The 23,194-nt window shown below is 52.0% G+C and overlaps 1 protein-coding gene across 2 annotated transcripts in view; it reads right to left on the bottom strand.

Annotated features, from left to right (window-relative positions):
- Vav1 (vav guanine nucleotide exchange factor 1) overlaps window positions 1-23,194 on the bottom strand; it is a 39,598-nt gene that overhangs the window by 3,202 nt on the left and 13,202 nt on the right. Inside the window, exons 2-24 of one of the 2 annotated variants that reach the window (XM_021631826.2) lie at window positions 19,207-19,323; window positions 18,709-18,767; window positions 18,557-18,625; window positions 18,222-18,330; window positions 18,040-18,135; window positions 16,246-16,314; window positions 15,702-15,805; window positions 15,006-15,105; window positions 12,949-13,044; window positions 12,287-12,355; window positions 12,052-12,138; window positions 11,881-11,966; window positions 11,021-11,153; window positions 9,778-9,887; window positions 8,965-9,066; window positions 8,508-8,605; window positions 8,399-8,421; window positions 8,190-8,235; window positions 7,697-7,833; window positions 7,034-7,099; window positions 5,035-5,066; window positions 4,515-4,631; window positions 825-912 (exon numbers count right to left, since the gene is read on the bottom strand). In XM_021631826.2, the coding sequence (XP_021487501.1) occupies window positions 825-912; window positions 4,515-4,631; window positions 5,035-5,066; window positions 7,034-7,099; window positions 7,697-7,833; window positions 8,190-8,235; window positions 8,399-8,421; window positions 8,508-8,605; window positions 8,965-9,066; window positions 9,778-9,887; window positions 11,021-11,153; window positions 11,881-11,966; window positions 12,052-12,138; window positions 12,287-12,355; window positions 12,949-13,044; window positions 15,006-15,105; window positions 15,702-15,805; window positions 16,246-16,314; window positions 18,040-18,135; window positions 18,222-18,330; window positions 18,557-18,625; window positions 18,709-18,767; window positions 19,207-19,323 (2,013 nt within the window). Of the gene's footprint in view, window positions 1-823; window positions 913-4,514; window positions 4,632-5,034; window positions 5,067-7,033; window positions 7,100-7,696; window positions 7,834-8,189; window positions 8,236-8,398; window positions 8,422-8,507; window positions 8,606-8,964; window positions 9,067-9,777; window positions 9,888-11,020; window positions 11,154-11,880; window positions 11,967-12,051; window positions 12,139-12,286; window positions 12,356-12,948; window positions 13,045-15,005; window positions 15,106-15,701; window positions 15,806-16,245; window positions 16,315-18,039; window positions 18,136-18,221; window positions 18,331-18,556; window positions 18,626-18,708; window positions 18,768-19,206; window positions 19,324-23,194 lie in introns of those variants that run through there. The other variant, XM_060371334.1, reaches the window with a different exon arrangement.

Raw genomic sequence — 23,194 nt, 5'->3', positions numbered from 1 at the left:
AGATGCACAGGTTAACTGCGGCGAGCATGTGTACAAACAATAATAGTGGTAGTAACAGTAATAATAATATGTAATGTTTAAGTTATGAATCCTCTTTCCACGTCCTCAGTTTCTTCAGACTGATCGTGAGTAAGGCCCACATGCCTACATACAGCAGTCAGTTTTAAATGCCTAGAGGAAGATTCGATGAATTAACAGGACAGTAAACACTAACTAACGGGCAGCCGCTCAGGTCATGTGGAGCCAGTTGGAGATCTGCAAACACACGACCCTGGAAGCCTGTGAAATGGGAAGGCAAAAGCTTGGGACTAGAGTCTTAGCAGCGATACGGTCACCAGAGCGTGAGTGTACACAAGCCTGTGTGGGGGTGGGGGTGTGCTCGTGGGACCAGAGGTTGGCTTGAAGTGTCTTCCTCTATCAGGCTCCACTTTATATTTTGAGGCAGAGCCTCTCACTTAGCCCAGAGCTTCCTGGCTGCCTGAGCGACAAGCCCACGGATCCGCTTGTCTCCAGCTCCCAGAGCTTGGGTTACAGACATGCACCGCCACACCTGGCTTTTACGTGGATTCTGGAGATCAAGCCCAGGCCCTCGGGAGCTTTATCCCTGTGTCATCCCCCCAGCTCAGCCTGCTTGGCATCACAAACAATCCTCTGTGAACACCCAGCACTATTGTGTCACAACTGTCTTCACCACTGGCCCTTAAAAGGATGAGTTCGTGGTCAGTGGCTCACTGGGAAGGGCATCTGTAAACACAAAGACCTTAAGACACGAGTTACATAGGCTCTTAGCAGCTTCAATGCAGGTAGGGGACAAGGGCTCTTACCGGAAGGCCCCGGAAAGCCTTCTTCTCCGTGATCCTGTATAGCCCCTCTGACGTCATGATTTTAATATGTTTGACCTCGACGTTATACCTGGGTATGCGGATGAAAAAGAATCAGAGGTTTGAGTCCTGAGTCCAAAGATCCCTACCACACCTCCACCAGGCTACAAGCCCCAAGGACAGAAGAATCAAGCTGGACACCTTCAAGCAAGGGGAGCCCTGCAATCCCTTCCCAGGGTGTCTACTACTCTAAGCCTTCCATTCGCTGTCTTCCACAGAAAGAGTTTTCTTCCCTCCTGAGGAAGCTCACCCTGAGGGTCAGCCTGACAGGACCTAGAATCGCCATGGAAGACCTCTGGGCATATCTGTGTGGGAGTTTCTCCACTGAGTTAACTAACAGGGGAAGCCACACCCTAAATGTGATGGCAACCTCCCAGGGACTGAAATTCTGGACTCAGGAGGAAGAGAGAGGGGGAGAAGGATAGAGAGAGGTAGAGAGACAGAGAGGGGGAGAGAGAAAGAGAGGCAGAGAGGAGGAGAGAGAGGGAGAGAGAGGGATGGAGAGACAGAGAGATAGAAACAGAGAGAGGGAGAGAGAAAGAAAGGGAGAGAGGGAGGAAAGAGAGGGGGAGAGGAGAGAAGGGGAAAGAAAGGAAGAGAGAGAGAAGGAGAACCAGAGAGGAAGAGAGAGAAAGAGGTAGGAAAAGAGAGAGAGGGAGGGGGAGAAAGACAGAGAATGAGTGAGAGGAAGGGAGAGAGAGAGAGAGAGAGGGAGAGAGAGAGAGCCAAACACCTATGTTCATCTCAAGTTTTACATCAGCTTGGCAAAAACTACAGTCATTTGGGAAGAGGGAACCACGAATGAGAAAATGCCCCCACCAGATTGGCCTCTGGGGCATTTTCTTGATTGATGGTTGATGCAAGAAAACCCAACCCATGGTGGGTACTGCCACCCCTGGGCTGGTGGTCCTGGGCTCTATAAGAAAGCAGACTGAGCAAGCCATGAGGAGCAAGCCAGTAAGCAGCCCCCTCCATGGCCTCTGCATCAGCCCCTGCCTCCAGGCTCCTGCCTTGAGCTCAGTGATAGAGTGTGATGTCAAAGGGTAAGCTGAAACAAACCCTTTCCTCCCTGAGTTCCTTTTGGTTGTGGTGTTTTTTCCACAGCCACAGAAACCATAAGATAACCCCTGAGTGGATGAAACCTGACGGGCTGCCTCATGCTCCTGCCACCGTGCCTTCCCGACACTAGTGGACGGTTCTCCCACTAGTGAGCTGAACAAACCGTTTCTCCATTAAGTTGCCTTTGTCATGGGATTTTGTCACAGCTGTGCAACAAATAAGCCCACCACCTCCAGGGTGTGTGAGAAGCCAGCGGGACCCTGCTAAGAAGACAGCGTTCTTGAACAACGTGAAAGAGGATGGGATAGGAAGTATGCGAACAGCAGGGACTCTGTTAACATGATGGGTCACAGAACAACAAAGTGGGAAGAGACGCCTAACCTCACCAATGCGGCAGGCCACAAACTAAAACAAAAACAGAACAGGGAAAGGAAGGCCATTTTCTGCCAACGGGGGAAGCTGGCAACACAAAAACCCTAGAAATGCTTTCCTTTTCTTTTTCTCTTTCTTTCTTTCTTTTTTTTAGTAGGTGAGGGGTTGCTGAGACAGCTTGTAAAGGTAAAGGTGCTTGTCACAAAGCTTGTCAACAGGACCCTCCTGTGGACAGTGAGAAGTGACATCCAGCCTTCACGGTACACCATGGGACATCGCACACAGGAAAGAAAAAAACTTCTTTAAACTGCTGAGCTCTCACAAAAAGATTGGAAAACCCCAAAGCCGAAAACAAAGTTGAAAGCCAGGGTAGAGTGGCCAGGCAGTGCAACTTAACCTCCCGGTGGCTGTGCTGAGCTTGGCACCCAAGGCGGCCATGCCCAGTGGGCATGGGCTCAGGTGGAACCGCTGCTGGCACTGCAGCACACTCCCCGTGCTTTCTGCAGCCTCTCCACACACACAGGCACTGTTTCTACCCGCCAGTGACCTGGAGTTTGGGGACTACATGAGGCTGGGCAGAGAGCCCCTGGGATCTTTCTGCTTCTCCCTTCCAGTGCTGACATCACAAGCACAGCCAGGCCTGGCTTTAAGTGGCTGCTGAGAAAGCAAACAAGGTCAGAACGCTGGTCTGGAGGGCACCTTTCAAACTTGGCCAGTCTCCCAGAGCCCACCATGACGTAGTTTTCCGAAGCCATTGTGAAGATGAAAATCAAAACTATATGAAATGCCATCTGCCCCCAGCCCTTCCGGCTGTCAGCGAGAAAAAGCACAACCAAAGTTCTGGAGAGGCTGGGGCGAGAAAACGGCCCTGTGCACAGCCTGCTGGGATCACCAGCTCAAGATGAAAGCTAGGCTAGAAAAGTCTACCCCTCAGCTCAAATGGGCCTGGGCAGATGGCTCAGTCAGCAAAGGGCTTGTTGCTCAGATACGAGGACCAGAGTTCAATCCCCAGCACCCACATAAGAAGACCAAGGTAGTGGTAACACTTGTAAACGCAGCCCTAGGGAGGCAAAGACAGGTGGTTCCCCAGGACTCACTGGCAGCCAGCACATCCTGTTCCCACGGAAGAGTAATGCTTCAAGGCTGGGGCTGCTGAGATGGCTCAATATGTAAAAGCACTTGCCCCCAAGCCCTCATGAGAACATGAGTTCAAGCCCCGAGACCTACAGAGTGGAAGGCGAAAACTGACTCCTGCAAATTGTCATTGACTGCCACATGTGTGCCTTGGCACACGTGCTCTCACACAGAGTGAGACAGACAGACAGACAGACAGAGACAGACAGACACAGAGAGAGACAGAGAGACAGAGAGAAGATAGATAAATAAATGTACTTTTTCATTTCTTAAAAAACACCAAACATCAACCTGCAGCCTCCACGTGTGGTAAACGCCCACATACATGTTCATGAATAATAAACAAATAATACAAGTAAAAGTCACAGTTCAATGATGGGGGTGTAAGTTAATCCAGTGTGGAGACCAGGAAACCTGTCCTGGGGCAGCTAGATTTTCTACCCCAAGGACATATAGTCAGCATACATGACACCAACAAGCCTGCATTCATGGCAGAACTACCAACAAGGACCAGACACGGAATCAACCAACGTGTCCACAGATGAATAAACTATGATAGACACACACAGCTGAATATAATTCAGCCATGAAAAGGACAGCCCCCTGTCATTTATAACATGGAGGAAGTTGAGGATGTTAAGGGAAATAAACCGGACACAGGAAGACAAATAACACAGCTTCGAACTCACATATAAAGCTAAACGTGTTTGGCCTCACGTAAGAGTAGAGGCAAAGAAAAAAAAAATCAAGGGGAGGAAGAAGGAAGGGGGCACACAGTAAGGGAAGGAAGAAGACAGGAAAGTAAAAACTGCTACAAATGCAGTAGTCAATAAACGGCGTGTGTGGACAGGGTACACTTTTACACGGTAAAAGCCAAGATGTCCTCGGCAAGCCCAAGTCAGAGAGGGTGTGGACGAGAAGCCCAAGACAGAGGGGCCCACGTCTCAGGAGAGAAGAGTCCGGATCAGAGGAGGTGTGGTCCAGGAAGGAGGAGTGCGGGTGAGAGGGGTGTGGTCACGGAGGGAGGAGCCCAGGCGGAGGAGGCGTGGCCAGGGAGGGAGGCGTTACTTAATGCTGATGGCGAACTCTGCAGAGTCTTTCACCCTCTGCCGCACCAGGTAGGTCCCATCAGAGCGGTTGGTGAGGATGCCCTCGGCGCCCGCTCGCTCCATGGGGCCGGCGTACCTGCCGGGACACACTTGAGTCAGTCACGCCAAGGGATATAGGACGAGTGTGCAGCCCGGGCTTTTCGGGATCCCTGGAGCTGGGCCAGCTGCTTTGATGGGCATTTCCCTGCGCTCACACTAGACACCAATCTCCGTGAGCGCGGGGTGAAAACGGAGGGAGGTGTCGGACTCAGAAACAAAGGTCAAGGGGAGGGCTGGCAGCAGGGCTCAGCAGGTAAAGAAGCTTGCTGCCAAGCGTGAGGATTTGAGTTCCATCCTGGGGAACCACTCGATAGAAAGAGAACCAACTCCTCTAAGTTGGTCTCTGACCTATACACACACACGGGCGTGCACGCACACACACACATGTACACATACACACACACACACATTTTTAAACAAGGGAAGATGATTGTACTCACCAGAGAAACACAGACAGGTCCTGAGGAGGGCCCTGGTGACACGGACAAAAACCCAGACTCAGAGAGGAGGCCCTTGTCCGGAAGACCTCGGGGACACCCACTCTCATCCACTCCACTAGCATCTGCTGAGCTGGTGGACACCGTGCTATTCGTGGACCTCGCGTCTCTACGTCACACACAATCTGCAAACACTGACCTCGAGCCAGGTGTGGTGGCCACCTTTCCAACGTGACCCAAACCAGAATCACCTGGGGAGAGTCTCAGTGAGGGCCTGTGTGGCTCCAACAACCGGTGGGTTTGTCTGCGGGGTATTTTCTAGATTCTGTGACGAATGTAGCAAGCCCAGCCCACTGTGGGTGAATCATTCCCTAGGCGGGAGGTCCTGAACCTTACAGGAGAGGCTAGGCTGAGCTGAGCACAAACAAGTGAGCAGGTGACAATGCACCAGTCGTTCCTCTCTGCCCTTGGTTGTCTGTGTGACCTGAACAGCGGTTTGAAGTTCCTGCCCTGACATCATCCAGTGATGGGTGGTAACCTGAAAACGCAAGCTAAGATAGACTCCCCTTCTCCCCCCCTCCCCGGGTTGTTTTTTTGTCGTATTTTTCACAGAAGTGAAACCAGGAAACCAGGATGATGCTTATTTCCTTCGGCCATGGGCAAGTCTACACAGCATGACAGATGCGTACAGTGACAGATGTATAGACGACATGGAAGCAGGAGCAAGGGGGCCTGGAAGAACGAGTGAGAATAACCAGCCCGAGGAGGGGGGAGGGAGGAGGGAGGGAGAGAGAAAGGGAGCTGTGAATACAGCCAAAGAACATGACGCACATGTATAAGGATGGCACTATGAAGTCCGTGCGCAGATCACAGAGATGGTGGGCAGGCAGGGGGATCCCTGAATGGCTGTGTAGGTGGAGAAACGGGTAGTGCTCCCTGGGCAAACGGCCTACCACCCAGCCACGTTCTCAACCCTAAATGATGTATATTTGCTACTGTGTTTAGCAACAAATCTGCTGGCAGCGATGCAGATGAGATCCAAAGCCTTGTGTATGAAAGCAAGCATGCTACCCCCTAGCTATGTCACCCCCCCACACTGTGGGCATTCTAGGCAGGGGCTCCACCCCTGACCATGCCCTACACCTTGAGGTAACCAGTCAGTACCACCCGATCTGGAAGAAATGATGGAGTTTGAAACTCACAATGTAACTTGACACTATGAAAACTTACGTTCAGACTGAGGCATATAGACATGACATGGGAGGTATGGACCCCATGGTTCTGATGTTAACTGAAAGTTAACTTAGGGCCAGCAAGATGTGGAGAGTAATGGTTCTTGCCACCACATCTAATCCCCCAGGTTCAATCCCTGGGAGCTATCTAATGGAAAGGGAGAATCATCTCCCGCAAGTTGTCCTCTGACCTCCACATATAAGCCGTGGAATGCACACCCACATGCATACAAAACAAATGAATGAGTAGTTGTAACAGACAAAAATTAAAGGTGAAATAAAAATACAGAACTTGAAGGGTATGGCCTCTGGCAGATGACCTCTAGCTCCAGTTAGTGGCCTCATACCCGTGAGTGTATGGGCGCCACAAATTAGATTTTGGATTATTGTTAAAAGAAAAAAATAAAAAGTACACAAAGCTGGTAGGGATGAGACTGGGTCTGAGAGGAATTAGTGGAATGAGTGGTAGGCGACTGTGATCAAATACATTACATGCAAGTCTGAAGTTCCCAGAGAACTGATAACAAATGTTATATTTTTTTTTTAAAGAAAAGGAAAAATAATAATGAAAAAGGAACCACTGAGGAGGAAACAACAGGGAGGCAGTCAAAGCCTCTCTTTAAAGGTGTGATAAAGGATGGGTAGAGGATGACGGGTGGGTAGGTGGAAGATCCATGAGGGATTCTCAAAGTTCCCTCCCTGGCCTGCCCGATCCGCTAGGGCCCGTCTGAACCCGTGACCCCCACACAATCCAGAACTGAGGCACTCACGTGGACATAGGGATGCACTCTGTTACAGGGGAACCAGCCAACTTCGTTGGTAGCTGTGTTTCTTCCCTAAAAGATGCAGGAGACAAAAGCAGGAGCAGGATTTACAGGTGTCTGTGTGTGTAAGAGAGTCTACCCACTCACTTACTTGCGTACAGCCATTTCTCCTCCCAGTGGACAGACACTGTGTTTATTCACCTCACTCACCATGAGGAACTGGGGACATGTTTCAGAAGCAGAGCCCCAACCCACAATGCCCCAGCGAGGGGGTAGGATATGGCTCAGCAGATGAGTACCTGCTTAGCAGCCTTGAATCCCTGAGATCAGGCCCCAGCACCTTACATAAGAAACCTAACCCAGAGAAGAACAGATGCTGTGGTAGCCTCTAGAGTTACCAAGGAGTACCAAGCTCCCAGGAAGATGTCCATCCCCAGATATCTCCAGTCACACCCTTCCCACGGGGACAACTCCAAAACCTCGGGAGACTATAACCCCACTCCCCCCAATTCCCTACACCCATAATCCTTTTCATCTACACTTGTACTCCTCAGGAAGCAAGGAGTACTCAAGACCTTCAGGAGCTTGTGCCCTGACCCCATGTGTCACTTGTGTTCATAACTCTGTACTCGTGCTCTGCTCCTCTCTCCCTACAGCCGCAGTCCGTACCTCCCACCAGTTGTGTTCAGCCTCCGCCTTAGTGAGCTCCACAATATCCCCAGGGTTGAGCCGCAAAAAAGGTCCAAAGGCTCCAGGTGGGGGAGGGATCCCATAGTATTCCTGAAACACTTCCATCTTAGGCAGACCTGGAGGGACAGAAAGAAACGGGACATGGATGATAGAACACTCAAGGCTGTGGCTTGACACTCACCAAAGGGTCTAAAATGAAAACAACTGACAATACCAAGTGGTGATGAAGGTATAGCGAAACTAAAATTCAAAGGGGGCAGCATCTACCAAAGAAAAGTGTATCTACCCTGGTTCCCAGCAATCCCACTGCAGTGTAGACATTAAGGAAAATGAAAAACACATAGCCGCCTAGAGATAAATCCCCTCCCTAGAATGCCCCAAGGAAATGGGGGGGCATGGCTCAGGGCTGGAGCCTCCTCCCCCTCCTGGAGTAACAACCTGTGACTTCCCTCACGGTACTCTGCGCACTCACCCAGTTCATTCCTTTTCTTGTCCTGGGCCCTTCGATGTGGCTTGTCCTGGAAGGTGAGGTGAAGAAAGTAGGTACCTAGGCCCAGCCGGGTGACTCCTTAGCCCCTCCCTGTCCCTGTCAAGAGTGATGATGCCCATTCCCGCAGTCTTCTAGCTCTTCTCACGTGAGCCTCTGTGATGCCCCAAGTACAGAATGAAACTGAAGCTTACCTTCTTCATAGTCCCTGAGAAATCTATGGAGGGGAAAAGTCCATGGTTCAGAAGGAAAATCCCCTCCCACAGAGGCTAGTCCCCCTCCCCCACGTTGTCCGAGAAATACCTTGCCCATGGCGACCACACGGGGGCACCCGCCCCAGACACTCCTTGTGTGCGGGTGCCCGGCACCTGTGACAGCGATACCCCTGGTAGAATGTGCCCCTGGAATGCAGGAGAGACAAAGGAGAGAGAGTATAGCGTATGCCCTCCAAAAGAAAGCAGAGGCCAAGTGTGGTGATGACACCTGCCATCCTAGCAGTGGAAAGATGAGGCAGAGAGTGCATCCAAGTCTAGCCTAGGCTCTGGAGGGAGACACTGTCCCAAAGAGGAAAAAGGTAGAAGGAGACAGGAAGAGGAGAGGAAGAATAAAAGCAGAGGAAGAGGAGAAGGAAGAGAAATATAAGAGGAGTGACGGATCATAGTAGGGCTTCTCTTCTCTCAAGCAGGTCACCAGTGAAGGAACTCTCTCTACAGGGAAAAGGCCAAGGAAGCCCCAGGCTCAGGCTCTCTCAGATACACACCTGAGTAACATCTGGCAGGCCTTGCAGGAAGTGGTCTCCTCAAAGGAGAACATCTGGAAGTCATGTCCATTGGCCGTGGCGTTCTCCGGGTAGATGTTGGAGCTGGAGAGAGAGTTTGAGATCAGAGACCAGCGCTTCATCCTGTACATGAACAAATAGCGTTCTGCAGAGCAGTGGTGTCATAGGGTAGATGAGCAGCCATGCCTGTTTGAGTTGCATCCAACGTCAGGGTATTTTGAGAGAAGGTGCTGTGGATAGCAACAGGAAGAAGAAACAGGTGGGCAGATACCAAAGGCTAGGAGAAGGGTGGAAAGTGATGGTTTCATGGGTTCAGGGTCTCATTTGAGGGTGACAAAAGGGTTTGAGCTAAGAGGTGATAACTACATATTTCAACTGCCTTAAATTCCATAGAATTGTAGCTATGAGATGTTTGGATTTTAGTTATATAATCTTCACAACACTAGAATTAAGAGTGGGTGGAGGAGGAGGCAGAGGAAGCAGAAGAGGACTTTGAGGTAGAGGAAGAAAAAAAGGAAAAAGAGAGAAACAAATGGAAAAGTGGGAGGGGAATATGTACATGGAGGAAGAATGGCAGATGGAAAGAGGAAAAAGTAGAGCGTGAAGGAAGAGGCAAAGGAGAAACACAATGAGAAAGGATTGTTTTTGTCTTTTTTTTTTTAGTTTGTTGCTGGTATTCTTTTTGTTTGTGTTAGGTTCTTCGTTTTTATCTTTTGCGGGGTTTTGTTTCATTCGTGGATGCTGCCAGTTTTGTGATATGGGGATTAAACCAAAGAACAGGAAAAGATGACTCACATGGCCATTTCAAACTGCTCCATCCACTTTTTCTTCAGCTCCCGAGTCTTGAAGAACAGCTCATAGCCCTGGGCGCCTTGATCCTCAATCAGAAGGAACATATGACTCCACTGTGTGCGGAGAAACGAAACGTGTCTCAAATGGAGCCCCTTGCGGAAGGCAGGCCCACACCCTCCCGCCCCTCGTCCCTCAGGGTAACAAAGCTGTTCTTGCCCCTGGTCCTATGCATGGGCGCGTCCACGCAAGGCTGTCTAGACCATCCAACACACATCAGCAAGCCCAAAAGTCACTCACACAACCCTCTGCAGAAACACACCAAGTTGCTGCTCACAAGGAAGAGAGAGAGGAGTGAAGAAGGAGATTTCAACTCAAACATCATCTCCACATTTTGACCAGTGAAATCTTGCAAATAGCCCACTGCCCTCCCGCACTCATCACTGCCTCAGACCCTCTGAGATTTTATTCTTTATAGAATCCGTTCCTTTTTTATCAGTTCCTACAAGGGAAGTGTCATGACAATGAGGAGACAATGCCTGGTTTTGTTTGGGGTCTTTGCTGTTGTGTTGTTTGGTTTGGTTTTGTCTGTTTCTAGTTTATCGTTGCTGCTGTTTCTGCAATATAGGAACTGAGCCCAGGGCCTCCTACAATCAACCAATCACTGAGCTCATTTTCCAAACTCTCTTTTTTTTTTTTTTACTTTTTATTTTGTGATAGGCTCTTACTAAGTTGCCGACCAGGCAGGCCTTGAACTTTGTGTCCTCCAGCCTCAGACTCCCAAGGAGCTAAGCTTACAAGGCTGCACCACCAAGCCTGCCTCCATCTCTGTTCTGATCTTAGTGTCCAGAAGAACGCAGGCAGATCGATGCGCGCTCGGTGTCGGTGGGAGCAGTGGCTCAGCCAGTAAAGGGCTTTGAGGACCCGTACTCAGACCCCAGAGCCTCTATTAAAAGCACCAGGAGTGATGTCATACGCTTGTAACCCCAGAGCGGGGGAAGCCCAGGCAAGAAACTCTCTTGAGCCTTTTTTGGTCAGGCAGTCTACCTAAAAGGCAAGCCCCCACCCTGGTGGACGGCCCCGGGGAATGACAGGTTGCCTCAGGACTCCAACTCACACCCAAAATAGAATTCTTCGGTATTAAGATTACAGAGCAAGTAGTTGATTGCTGTCCCTCACACCCACGCGCAGACAAACCCAAGGCCAAGCCGCCGAGGACCTGGCCTGAGTCTTCGTGACAGAGCCCCACCTTCTTGCTGTCCCGCTCCCCGGAGGAGTCATCTCGGACTTGGAAGTTGTACAGGTTCACGGAGGCCTTGAGGTCGTAGGAGTCCCCCCGGCGCTTACAGATGAGGAGCGCTTTGTCCAGCAGGAAGGCATACCTGCAAGCCTCCAGATCAGGGGCCCAGCCCTGACCCCTCCCAGCGCTTCCCTCCTCTTCTGGGCCTCTCCCCACTTCACGGTGGCTATGCACCCTGACCTGGACAAACTCGGTGCGCTCGCGAGTGCTTGCTAACTTCACCCCGGTGACCCGGTGACCCGAGTTGGCGCGGCCCTGTCCAGCTTCGCTTACACCCAAGGCTCTACAATTAAGGTGGCTCCACCCAGCTTTCCATCTGTCAGTCAGGCCCCACCTCCATCTTGACTCGGCTGCCCTCTGAATCTAGGATGACTTCGCCCACAGGTCTGTTCAGGAAGCCGGTCTCACCCAGAATCCTTCAGGTATATCTTGGCTCCACTCGACCGCACCCCAGATCCATGTCGACCTTACCCACCTGTCTGTCTAAAACCTTGGCCTCCCCTGGGGATAGAGTCACTTGCCTTTATCCCAGCATTCATGAGGCAGAGGCAGGCGGATCTCTGTGAGCTCAAGGCCAGCCTGGTCTACACAGTGAGACCCTATCTCAGAAATAAGAGACCCTGGCCTCCCACAGGTCCACCTCAAATCTATGCTGACCTCGCCCAGCTGCCTGACTATGTAGAAATCAGGCCCCACCTACTGTCGAGGCCTCCCCGAGACTCATCTCGCCCTGCCCCACCTTTTACCAAAGCACGCCCCCCCCCCCAGCCTACAGGCTCTTCTCCCCTGATCCCAGTGGCTCTGCCCACCTGTCCGTCTTGGAGCGACGCTCCACCGAGGCAATCTTGAGCTCCCCGTCGATCTTAGGCCGCCCATAGTTAGCCAGGGACTGGTCCTGCGTAGGCGGCAGAGCGGGGTCCAGCTACAGCTGCCCCAGAGAAGGGGAGCAGCACCCTCTCCCACCCGGCCCCGCCCCTCACCAGGTTCTCAATGGACAGCTGGAAGTTCGTGATCTGCCGCAGGGTCTCATTGTCTCTCTTGACCTCGTTCACACACTGTGCCAGGTCCTGTGAGCCAGAGATGGTGACGGTCTTTCTCGCCTGCGCCCGTGGCTCCAGTCCCTTTCACGGCCCAGGGGAGAGGAGCAGCCCCCTCGGGGAGGCAGAGAGGTGGCCACCCGCGTGGGGGTCCACCCAGCGGCACCCGCCCCCTCACCCTCATGGCGTCCAGGGCCAACCGCAGGTTCTCCTTTTCCGTCGCATCCTGCGTGTGTTTCACGAGCTCCTGTGCGGACCAAAGACTCAGACTTAACCTGGGCCTGTCCCCATTCCCCCAGAAGAGCTTCCAACTGCTGCTGACCCGCCAGCTCCTCCTAGCCGCTGGAGCGCGGTCTGATAGCTGATGTACCCGACCCTTCACAGCCAGGCCTCCCCCCCACGCCCTCCCCCCCACTCCCCCACCCCCCACCCCGGGGCGGAGAGCCTCACACAGCTGGGCTGCTGTAAGGGTTCACTTTAACTGCCATGTTGACCAAATCAGAATCACCTGGGAGAAGAGTCTCAGAGAGGGACTGTCTAGATGGGGTGGCGTGTGTGTGTGTGTGTGTGTGTGTGTGTGTGTGTGTGTGTGTGTAGATTTTGCCAGGCACAAGGGAGCAAGCGTGAGCTCAGTTGGCTCTGCGCTTGACTGGATATGGTTAGCTGCTTCGACTCCCTGCCTTGACCTCCCCAGATGGTGGGCTATAACCTGGAATGTGCTTTCTCCCTTACAGTTACTTTTGCCTGGGCGTTTTTTTTGTTTTTTTTTTTAACGGAGGCAACAAAATGGAGACTAGGAAGGCGTCCAGCCTCCCCCAAGGGTCCCACCCTGGGCCACACCTGGAGGAGGAGGTGGTATTTCAGCACCCGCTGCATGGGCACCATCAGCAGGTCCCGAAGGGTGAATCGGCCATTGTTGGCTCTCTGAGAACATTCCTGGCAGGGTAGAAAACAGGACCATCATGGGAACCAGATGAACAAAGGAGAGGAGGGTGAGGAGAAGTGGGGAGGGGAGGGAGGGGAGGTGGGGAAGAGAGGTGGAGAGGAGGGGGAGGAGAGGTGGAAAGGAGGGGAGGAGAGGTGGGGAGGAGGGGGATGAGAGGTGGGGAGGAGAGATGGGGAAGAGGTGGGTAGGAGGGGGAGGAGAGATGGGGAGGAGGGGAAGGAGAGGTAGAGAAGAGGGGGAGGAGAGGTGGGGAGGAGGGGGAGGAGATGTGGGGAGGAGGGGCAGGAGATGTGGGGAGGAGGGGGAGGAGAGGCAGGGGAGGAAGAGAAGGAGAGGCCGGGAGGAGGGGCAAACAAACTGGATAGATTAAGTACAATGGCTCTTATGTGAAGTGCCTGCCATACCAGCATGAGGAACTGAATTCCATCCCCAGAACTCACAGCAAAAATAAAAATAAAAAATACTGGGCATGTTGGTGCAGGCAGTTGTTAGCAGAGACAGGCTGACCCCTGGTGCTCACGGGCTTACCAGCCTACACAAACTAGCAAGCCTCGGGAGAGACCCTGTCTGACAAACAAGGTGGAGAGGTTTGCGAGATGGCTCAGCAGGTGAAGAGGCTTTGGGCAAACGTGACAACCTGAGTCCAGTCCCTGGCACCACCCTCACACACACTGTGGCATGGGCACACAAAGAGAGCAGGCAAAGAAGTGTAGAAGAGGGAAGAAAGAGGCTGGTCAGTGGTTAGAGCACCAGCTGCTCCTGCAGGGGAAATGGGTTCAATTCCCAGCACCCACGTGGCGGCTCACAGCCATCCTTAACTTCAGTTCTAAGGGATCCGATGCCTTCTTCCGGCATCCACAGGCACTGCCCAAAATGGTGCACACATATATACATGCAGGCAAAACTCCCCCCACAAAAAAAGTAAATTAAATTTAAATTTAAAAGAAAGGTGGAATGTGATACAGACACACAGTGCTGACTTTTGGCCACTACATGAACTCTCTCTCTCTCCTTGAATAGCTGTGTATTTGAGTAGCTTTCTACTCCTGTGTTTTCACCGCATCTTCCCCAGAGCCCGGCATCCCCCAGGTCTAACAGAGGCTTAGGTGTTACACTGGGATCCAGTTTAGATCACAGCTCAGCCTGACATCAGGTCTTTCGTGGAGTCAAGGTCTCAGGGTAAACTTGGGGCATCGTGAGTGTCCAGTGTGAGGTCAGACGGTCATGACTCTACCGGGTTACGGGCTCAGTTTGGGGCAATATTTTCCCTGACCCATGGTCTTCCCATGCACTCTGGAAGCCTCGTCCTCCCACCAGCCCTCAGGGACCACCAGCCAGGGGCTGGAGAGATGGCTCAGTCAGAAAAGTGCTGGTCGTGCAAGTGTGACGACCTTAGTGAAAATACCCAGCAACCATGATCACAGGTGTCTAACTCCTACAGTGGTGGCAACAGCTGTCAGGGGAGAGAGACAGGCAGATGCTCAGTGCTAAGTGACCTAACCAATCAGTAAGCTTCAGGCTCAGCAAGAGACCTCGTGTCAAAATAGAAGACGGAGAGCTGTAATGGGCGACATGAGGCCCCAACCTCTAGTCTCCAAATACGCACACACATACACACATACTCTGGGAAGTAGAGAGGCTCAGGTCCCTGGGGCTCCCTGGCCAGCCTACTAAGTGAGTCAAGAGCAGTGAGAGGCCCCATCTCAAAAAGCAAGGTAGGCGGTGAGACCATAGGTTCTCCTCTGACATCCACAAGCATGAACACACACAGACACACACACACAGACACACACACACACAAACACATCCATACATGCACACACACACAGACATGTGCACACGCCACACACAAAAGATTGAAACTGAGAAGTGGAACCAACTCCATCTGTCCCATGCTCCCCAGGACCCATACGGCAGAGGGGAGGACCCCACGAGGGCGGCATGGCCCCACCTCCAGCTTCATCTGCACATCCTCTCGTGCTGTGGCCACTTGATCCAAGTGCTTGCTGGCCGACTCCACCTGACTGCAGTACCGGCCGTAAACAAGGAACCTGTGGCCAGGGTGGGACAGCACAGAAGGGGGACTATTAGGTCAGGGATAGCTAAGCACACATCCCAAATGCATGACCCACAGTCTCCCCTCTGTAACACAGGCCTGGCATGCAGACCTCCCAGAAGGTTAACGTAATAGCAAATAGCGTGATAGTAAATGGTAGAGCGAAGCATACAGTCTGTGACCAATGGCTGTTGACTTCACAAACAATTATTGAGCACCAACTGTGTGCCAGCCCTGTGCTAAGTGCCTTATCAATGGTTTACTCAATCGTCACTGTAACCCCGAAATATGCCGATTCATAGAGGAAAACGCAATAGCTTCCCGGGACACACGGCAGAAGTAAAACTTAAACCCAGGCTGGGAATGCCAGCCTCAGGGCATGGCTCAGGGGTGAAGCCTCCTCCCAGAATCCCCCAGTGAGAGGCTGGGGGCATGGCTCAGGGGTGGAGCCCCCACCTAGAGTCCCCAAAGTCCTGGCTCACTTGGCCTCCAGCCCTCACTCAGTGAAGAGCCCCACACGGCGGTCTCTAATGTCTTTGAATGCCCCTCTCAGGTATGGCTGCGACCCCAGTCTGCTCAGCCGTGTCTCACCTCTCCTTATACTTGATGAAGACCTGATGCAGAGTCGTAGCTCCCGGACTAGCCAGGGCATCCTTCAGCTCCTTCAGGAAGTTGGTGTGCACGGAGAGCAGCTCCTACCCCAAGGGAAGAAGGGAGAAAGAGCTGGCTCTGGGCCTGGAGCCTGGGCACAGACACAGGCACACACAGAGACACAGACACAGACACAGGCATAGACACACAAACACACACACAGGCACAAATACATACAGGCACAGACACACACACACAGACACAGGCACAGACAAAGACATAGACACACACACAAACAGGCACAGGCACAGACAGGAGAGGAGAGTCACACACAGACACACAAACACTTGCACAGACACACACACACAGGCACAGGCATAGACACAGACACAGGCAAAGGAACAGGCACAGGCACAGACAAGTGATGACAGAGTCACTTACACACACACACACACACACACACACACACACACTACAGGGTAGGTGACAGTTGGAGATTATCTCCTTGGAGAGGACAAAGAGCTCTGGGGACCTGCTAGCTCACCTCAATGTTGACAAAGATGGTTTCCATGTCTTGAGGCTTGAGGAATCGCTGTAGGGGCTTCATGAAGTGCTGGGAAGAGCCAAAAGAGGGTAAGATGAAAGAGGTTTCTCCATCCAGCTCCCCCAGAGGAACAAGGTGAGGATGAGTCAGGGGGACACACAGACAGCAGGAGGCTGAGAAACAGATGCAGACAGAGACAGCAATGACACAGACCAAAACAGCAAGGAAGAAAGAGACAGTAAGAGTGATGGAGACAGAAACAGTTAGTTTACAGAAAGACACGGACTCCAACACAGAGAAATAGACACAGAGGCACAGAGATCTAAAGACAGAGAGACAGTCAAAGAGAGACAGAGATGAGTAGAAACACAGAAATAAAGACAGAAACAGATACAGAAAATTAGAGATTGACAGAGAGAGAGAGAGAGACAGAGAGAGAGAGAGAGAGAGCAAAAGAAAGACAGGTAAATAGAAAGAGGCAGAGAGACAAAAGAAATGGAGACCCAGGCATGGTGACACATGCCTGCCGTCCCATTGCTGGAGTGTTTGAGGCAAGGCAACTGGGCAACATAGTGAGAATGTAAAGAAAGAAAGAAAGAGAGAAGGAAGGAAGGGAGGGAGAGAGAGAGAGAGAAAGAGAAAGAAAGAAAGAAAGAAAGAAAGAAAGAGAGAGAGAGAGAGAGAAAGAAAGAGAAAGAAAGAAAGAGAGAGAGAGAAAGAAAGAGAAAGAAAGAAAGAAAGAAAGAAAGAAAGAAAGAAAAAGAAAGAAGAGAAAGAGAAAGAAAGGAAGGAAGGAGAAACAAAGAAACAAAACAAACAAAGAAACAAAGAAAGAAAAACAAAAAAGAAACAAAGAAAGAAAAACAAACAAAGAAAAAAGAAACAAAGAAGCAAAGACAGACTGACAGACTGAGGGATGAGGAGACCACTGCTCAGTGCTTAAGGCCACTTGCTGGCCTCGCAGAGGACCAGCTTTGATTCCCAGCACCACACAGTGGTTCTCAAACTCCATAACTCCATCTGAGAGGAGCCCATGCCCCCCCCCATGCCCCGTAACCTCCCCGGGCACCAAGCACTCACCTGCTGCACATACATACGTGCAGGTAAAACACTCACACATAATACAAAATTAGTAAATTTAATTTTTTGAAAAGTTTTTAAAGAAAAATCAGGAGAAAGGGAATGTCCACTCAAAAAAGAAAAATTGCCTCCAACTGTTCCAAGGCAGAGTTGTCACTAACAGCCCAAAGTAGACAGCACCAAATGCCCACCAGTAGACGACAGAGAGAGAGTGTGGTCCATCCGCTTGCTAGAACATTACTCTGCAACGAACATGTTGCAGAGTAATGCGCATGCACAGGAACCCACGGATATGGTGCTAGGTGAGAGAGCCAGACACACAAGACCACCCACTGTGGGGCTTCTCAACATGAAGAGTCAGAGGCAGAAAGTGCGTCCCTGGATCCTGGCAGCTGGAGAGAATTGACAATTGAAAGGAGAGGTCTAGAACAGTGTTGCGCTCTCTAATTGGACAGAGGCACTAGCTGCCCACTGCTGGACTTAACAGCTGACTGACTGCTTGTTTTCATGTATTTATCCTTCTCTATAAAGCCGGATGTTTGTTTGTTTTAACAGTGGGGCCAGGGGTGGTGGCACATGCTTGTCATCCCAGCACTCGGGAACTGAGGCAGGAGAACTGTGAGTTTAAGGGCAGCCTGGGCTACATAGGAAGATCCCTGTGAGGAGGCTGGAAGGAGCGGCCCTGGCAGGACCCTTAGGCGCGGCGCAGCGCACCTGCAGGATGGAGCCCAGCGTGTCCGTGTACTTCTCCTCGGTCTGCTGGATCTCCCGCAGGCAGCAGCAGCGCTTGTCAAACTCTGTCATCCTGGGCTGTGAGCAGGAATGCAGAGGCTGTGAGGCGCCCCCGCCAGCTGTCCGAGCATTTCCCACCTGCCCAGCCTTCCCAGACCACGCACCGGCGTGGGCACCGCCTCCGAGCGCATGAGGTCCTCATAGATCTCGTCCCCCTCTGCCTCCTCATTCTCCACGCAGTCGTAAAGGTCCTCATCCTCCTCCGCGGTGTCACTGGGGGACAAAGTCAGAGCATGCTCCAAGCCCGAGGGACCCATCAGATTCCTTCAGAATCAAGGCTGAATCCACAAAGCTCCCCTAGCCTGGCAGTCTGTCCCCCCCAACACCCCTGGACAGATCCATGTTCCCTCAGACCCAAGGGCAGATCTGTGTCCCTCAGACCACGGGGCAGAGCCGTGTCTCCACCGTGTCCCACAAACCCGGCAAATATCAGGCTCACTCAATCTGGTCGGAAAGGCCACTGTAAATATCCTCCTCGCCCACGGTGCTGTCCTCCGTTGGGAAGGGCCTGGGGGGTCAGATGGGCATAAGCAGGGCTGTGGACAGTGGGCAGGAGCTTCGAGGAGGGGCCGGCCTTTGGCTGCTACTCACATGATCCCTTTGTTCTGGGCAATGGGTGTCCATGACAGAGCAGACAGGGTGTAGATGACCTACGAGAAGGACCACAGCCGCTCAAAACTCCTGTCCATACCCACCGTTTGGGAACACAGCTCCCAAGGCTATCCCTTGAGGGTAGACACATTCCCTCAGACTTTGGGGAGCAGAGCCTCTCCCATGCATTCCTGCTCCCCAAACAAAGCCTCGCCACTCTCAGGTCCACTCAGGCAGACACAGGAAGGGTGGGGGTCAGAGAGACAGAAGCAGGCAGAGCCAGCCAACGTCACATAGAAAGGAGGTGACAGTGAACTTTTCCCACATTCCCCAGGCCCAGGACGTGTGCAGCATCCTGGAAGGCCAACCTGGCTCCGCTACCAGTTCCCCAGGACTCTATGGGCACATGTCATGTGTGAGCACGCAGCCACATACACACACCAGGCAGCACTGAAACAAACGGAAGCCCAATCTCTGGGCTCTGGGAGTCCAGCTCACCTTCCCAAAGTCCTGTACATCAAAGAGGTCGAAGGCCTCGAAGAGTTCGCTGCGCTTGAGGCCAAACTTCTCACAGCAGGTGGACAGGAAGGTGCGGATGTTCTTAAGGCAGAGGAACTGTGGGGAAGAGGAGTGAGGCTGTGACACACTATGCTGTGTGCAGTCTCTCTGTGTGCCTGTCTGTCTCTCTCTGTCACTGTGTCTGTCTGTCTCTCCCCCTCACACACACACAGGCAAACCAGAAAACACAGATAGAGAAAAACAAGTAGACCTGTAAATGAAAACAAATAAGGCTGGCAGAACGGCCCAGCAGGTAAAGGTGTGCTCTGTGCAAGCCTGGGGACCTGAGTTCAATCCCCAGGACCCACACAAAGGTGGAAGGAGGAAACAGAATCCGCACAGTGATCCTTTCCCCTCCACTGCGGCACAGGCATGCAGGCCATACCCCCAGCGATAGTGATAGAAGCAAAAACGGTGCCGGCCTTGGCTTCACTATGCAGCCTCTGTTAGCACTGAGCGTAGATAATCCTCTTGCCTCCAGGTAATGAGTGCGGGGTGTGCCTCCACCCCCACCTAGGACAGGTTATTTTTTATCACGTGTTCACGTGTGAGCAAGTGCACACGTGGAGGTCAGAGGACAATGACAGGAGTCGGTTCTCTCCTTCCGCCATGCTGGTCCAGGGACTCAGACCCCAGCGATCAGCTGGGCCTGAGTCCTCTCCCTGGGCCCTAAAACGTTACCTTTAAGATAAGATAGTCTTTTCCAAAACCCTAGCTCAAGCTCGAGGGACGGTGACGGGACTTATGGGGAGCTGCATGGGGGGAGGGGGACATGGGCTGCACAGGTGTTCGCATACTAACAGGGTGTCGTTGGGAGGCCGTGTGGGGGGTGGGCTGGAGGAGAGCCGGAGGGTGGATAGCGCTGGTCATATCCCACTGTGCCACGCATAAAATCCACAAGAACCCTGGCTAGAGAGATGGCTCATTCATTAAGAGCACTTGCCTCTCTTTAGAGGACCTGGGTTTGGTTCCCAGCACCCACATGGTGGCTCACAACCATCCACAGCCCAGTTGCAGGGACCCAATATTCTCCATGGACACCAGGTATGTTCCTGATACACAGAGAGACAGACAGACAGACAGAGAAGACACTCTATCACATAAAACAAAACATTTGCTTTTTGGTTTCTCCAGACAGGGTTTCCCTGTGTAGTCCTGGCTGTCCTGGACTCACTCTGTAGACTAGACTGGCCTTGAACTCACAGATATCCACCTGCCTCTGCCTCCCAAGTGCTGGGATTAAAGCCGTGCACCACCACCGCCCTGCTAACATTTTTTTTTTAATATCAAGATAAAGTAAACCTTTTACAAGAAAACTGGACTGAGTTTTGTTTTTGTTTTTGTTTTTTTTAATTTCCCAATGTTCTTTTTCTTCTCAATATTTTTCCTTTCCTCTTGAGGATTTCATACATGTATACAGTAAAACATGGTGGCATCCACTGTGTTCACCCCCAAGCCTTCCTCTCATGGTCTCCTCACAGCCGCTAGGTCCAGCGTACACTGCCCATGCAAGCACGGGTGTGAGGCATTCACTGCAGCATGGAAACCCCCCAGTGGGCACACGCTCAGTAAGGAATGATGTTTTTACTCCTAGAAACCTCGGACTGTAGACAGCTCCTCAGAGCCTGTTCGACCAAGGGTCATCTACGCAGCCATCCATGCTGGTGGTGGCTGGCTGGACCCACTTCATGACAGTGCTGGCTGCGTCCAGAAGACAGCCACTCAGCACCCCGCCTGCCCCTGACACTCTTCCCACCGCCTCTTCCCACACAGGGCCCAAGCCATGGCTCGAGGGCTCCCTTTGACCCCTTATGTCTTTCGCCACCACCGTGTTGAAGGCCACCCAACCAGTGCTGTGGAGGGGATCTGAGGTTCCGCATGGTTGACCTCTGAGACATGGGTCGTCAAATGACAGGGCCTCCTCCAGCAGGTGGCTGTGACCTCATGAGAAACCTCGAGCATGAACTGCCAGCCACGCCGCTTCACAGCTCCCCACCCCAAGAGCCTATGGGTGTCATATTCTAAAGCTAGGGGGTCATCCGTCACACACTGATAAGCAGGTAAACTGGGAGAAGCCAATGCGGTAGGAGCCTGTCTGTGGCACCTGGGAGTTCAGTGATAAAACCACTCCAAGAGCTTGACCAGGTACGAGCACTTAGTATCTGGAAATTATTGTCGCTGTCATCACAGCCATGGCCATCACCGCCACCATCACTATCACCATCAGCACCATCACCACCATCACTATCGTCAGATCTCTCGACCACCACCATCATCATTACCATCGTCGCTGCTGCTACCATTACCATCATCATCACCGTTATTTCCATCAATGCCAGCACCATAAGCACCATCATCATCACTATCACCATCAGCACCATCACTACCATCACCATCATCACCATCACTGTCATCAGCATTATCAACCACCACCACCACCACCACCATCATTACCATCGTCACTGCTGCTACCATCACCATCATCATCACTGTTATTTCCATCAATGCCAATAAGCACCATCATCATCACTATCGCTATCAGCACCAGCGCATCACCATTGCCATCACCAGCTCTGTGACCATCATCACAGTCATCACCATGATGTACACAGCTCTCCCACCATGAACCCGCCGTTCCGACGGCTACACCTCTGCTTAACGAGTGCAGGGTATCAATCACACCGGGTCAAAACCGCATGAGAGCAGAGGTCAGTTCTCAGCAGCTGTTCCCCCCAACTCCTGGACCATCGGTGTAAAACGGCAGAAGGAATGGGTGTGGCCATGAACTCATCACAAACCCACTGAGTAACTATTGATGCTAAGCTCATTTGCTCTTCCCCTAGAGATGTCTTAACTCTCCTTCGTGTAAGACTGTGTGTGTGCATGTATGTGTATGAGGGCTACTACACATGTGCTCGAATGTGTGGAAGTCAAAGAACAATCTTGGGTGCTTACCCCTTGCTTGAGACAGGGCTTTGTTGGGGGTTGGTTGGGTGCTTGTATTTTGATGCTAATTGCTGGCCTGCAAGAGCTGGTTACTTCCTACATCCACCCATCTGTGCTGTGTAAACCTGCCTAAGACACTGTACCTGATTGCTTCATTAAAAGGCCTAAAACCTGGGCAGGGCAGATTGGGGCAGGTGTGGCTAAGGTTCCCGGGCTTTGGGAAGAGGAGAATCATGGAAACAGATGGACAGGAAGAGAGGAGAAAGGAGGACGCCACAGTGGGTTAGTGTGGAAAAGAAATCACGTGGGCCAGGAGGAAGGACTCCAACAATGGCGTGGAAAGGCCCAGATGAAGACTAGAAGCAAGTGTTCGTGAGATTATGGATGGAAGGTAGCCCAGATGAGGATGGTTAAGGAGGATGGCATTGGGTGGGGGCTGGGAGGTGGATGGTGAGGTTATTGAGACAGCATTGGTGAATTATCTGCCCAGGCCAAGGTAAATAAGGCAATTATAAATTTGAACAGGTGGCTGTGTCTTATTGACTGTGATACCGGATTAACTAATACTGCCGAAACAATTATGGGACTAGTAATAACGTTATATAGCCCAACATCAATTTTATTTACAACAACAGGGTTTCTCTATTGTCTCATGCCTGGAAGCCTCCAGGGAACCCCGTCTCTGCCTCCCATGTCATCGCGGGTGACATCCCTTCCATCCCTGAGGCCCCATTGGGTTCTAGGTAACAACACCCCAGTCTGCACACTTCCCTGGCGCATCTCTCCGCGGCCCTTCTTTCTGTTTCTGAGACAGGTTCTCATCTGCCCAGGATGGCCTCAGATTCACTGTACAGCCAGGAAGAGGAGGATCCTCCGCCTCCACCCTTTGGTTTACGGGGGATGACAGGAGCGCACCCCAGGTTGTGTGGGTGCTGTGAGTGGCACCCAGGAGTCCGTGCATGCTGGACAAGTGTTCTGCCCG

This window comes from Meriones unguiculatus, chromosome 17, assembly GCF_030254825.1.
Source record: "Meriones unguiculatus strain TT.TT164.6M chromosome 17, Bangor_MerUng_6.1, whole genome shotgun sequence".
Taxonomy (NCBI): Eukaryota; Metazoa; Chordata; class Mammalia; order Rodentia; family Muridae; genus Meriones; species Meriones unguiculatus.
The sequence above is the reverse complement of the archived record's forward strand: the minus strand, read 5'-3'. Positions and strand labels throughout refer to the sequence as shown.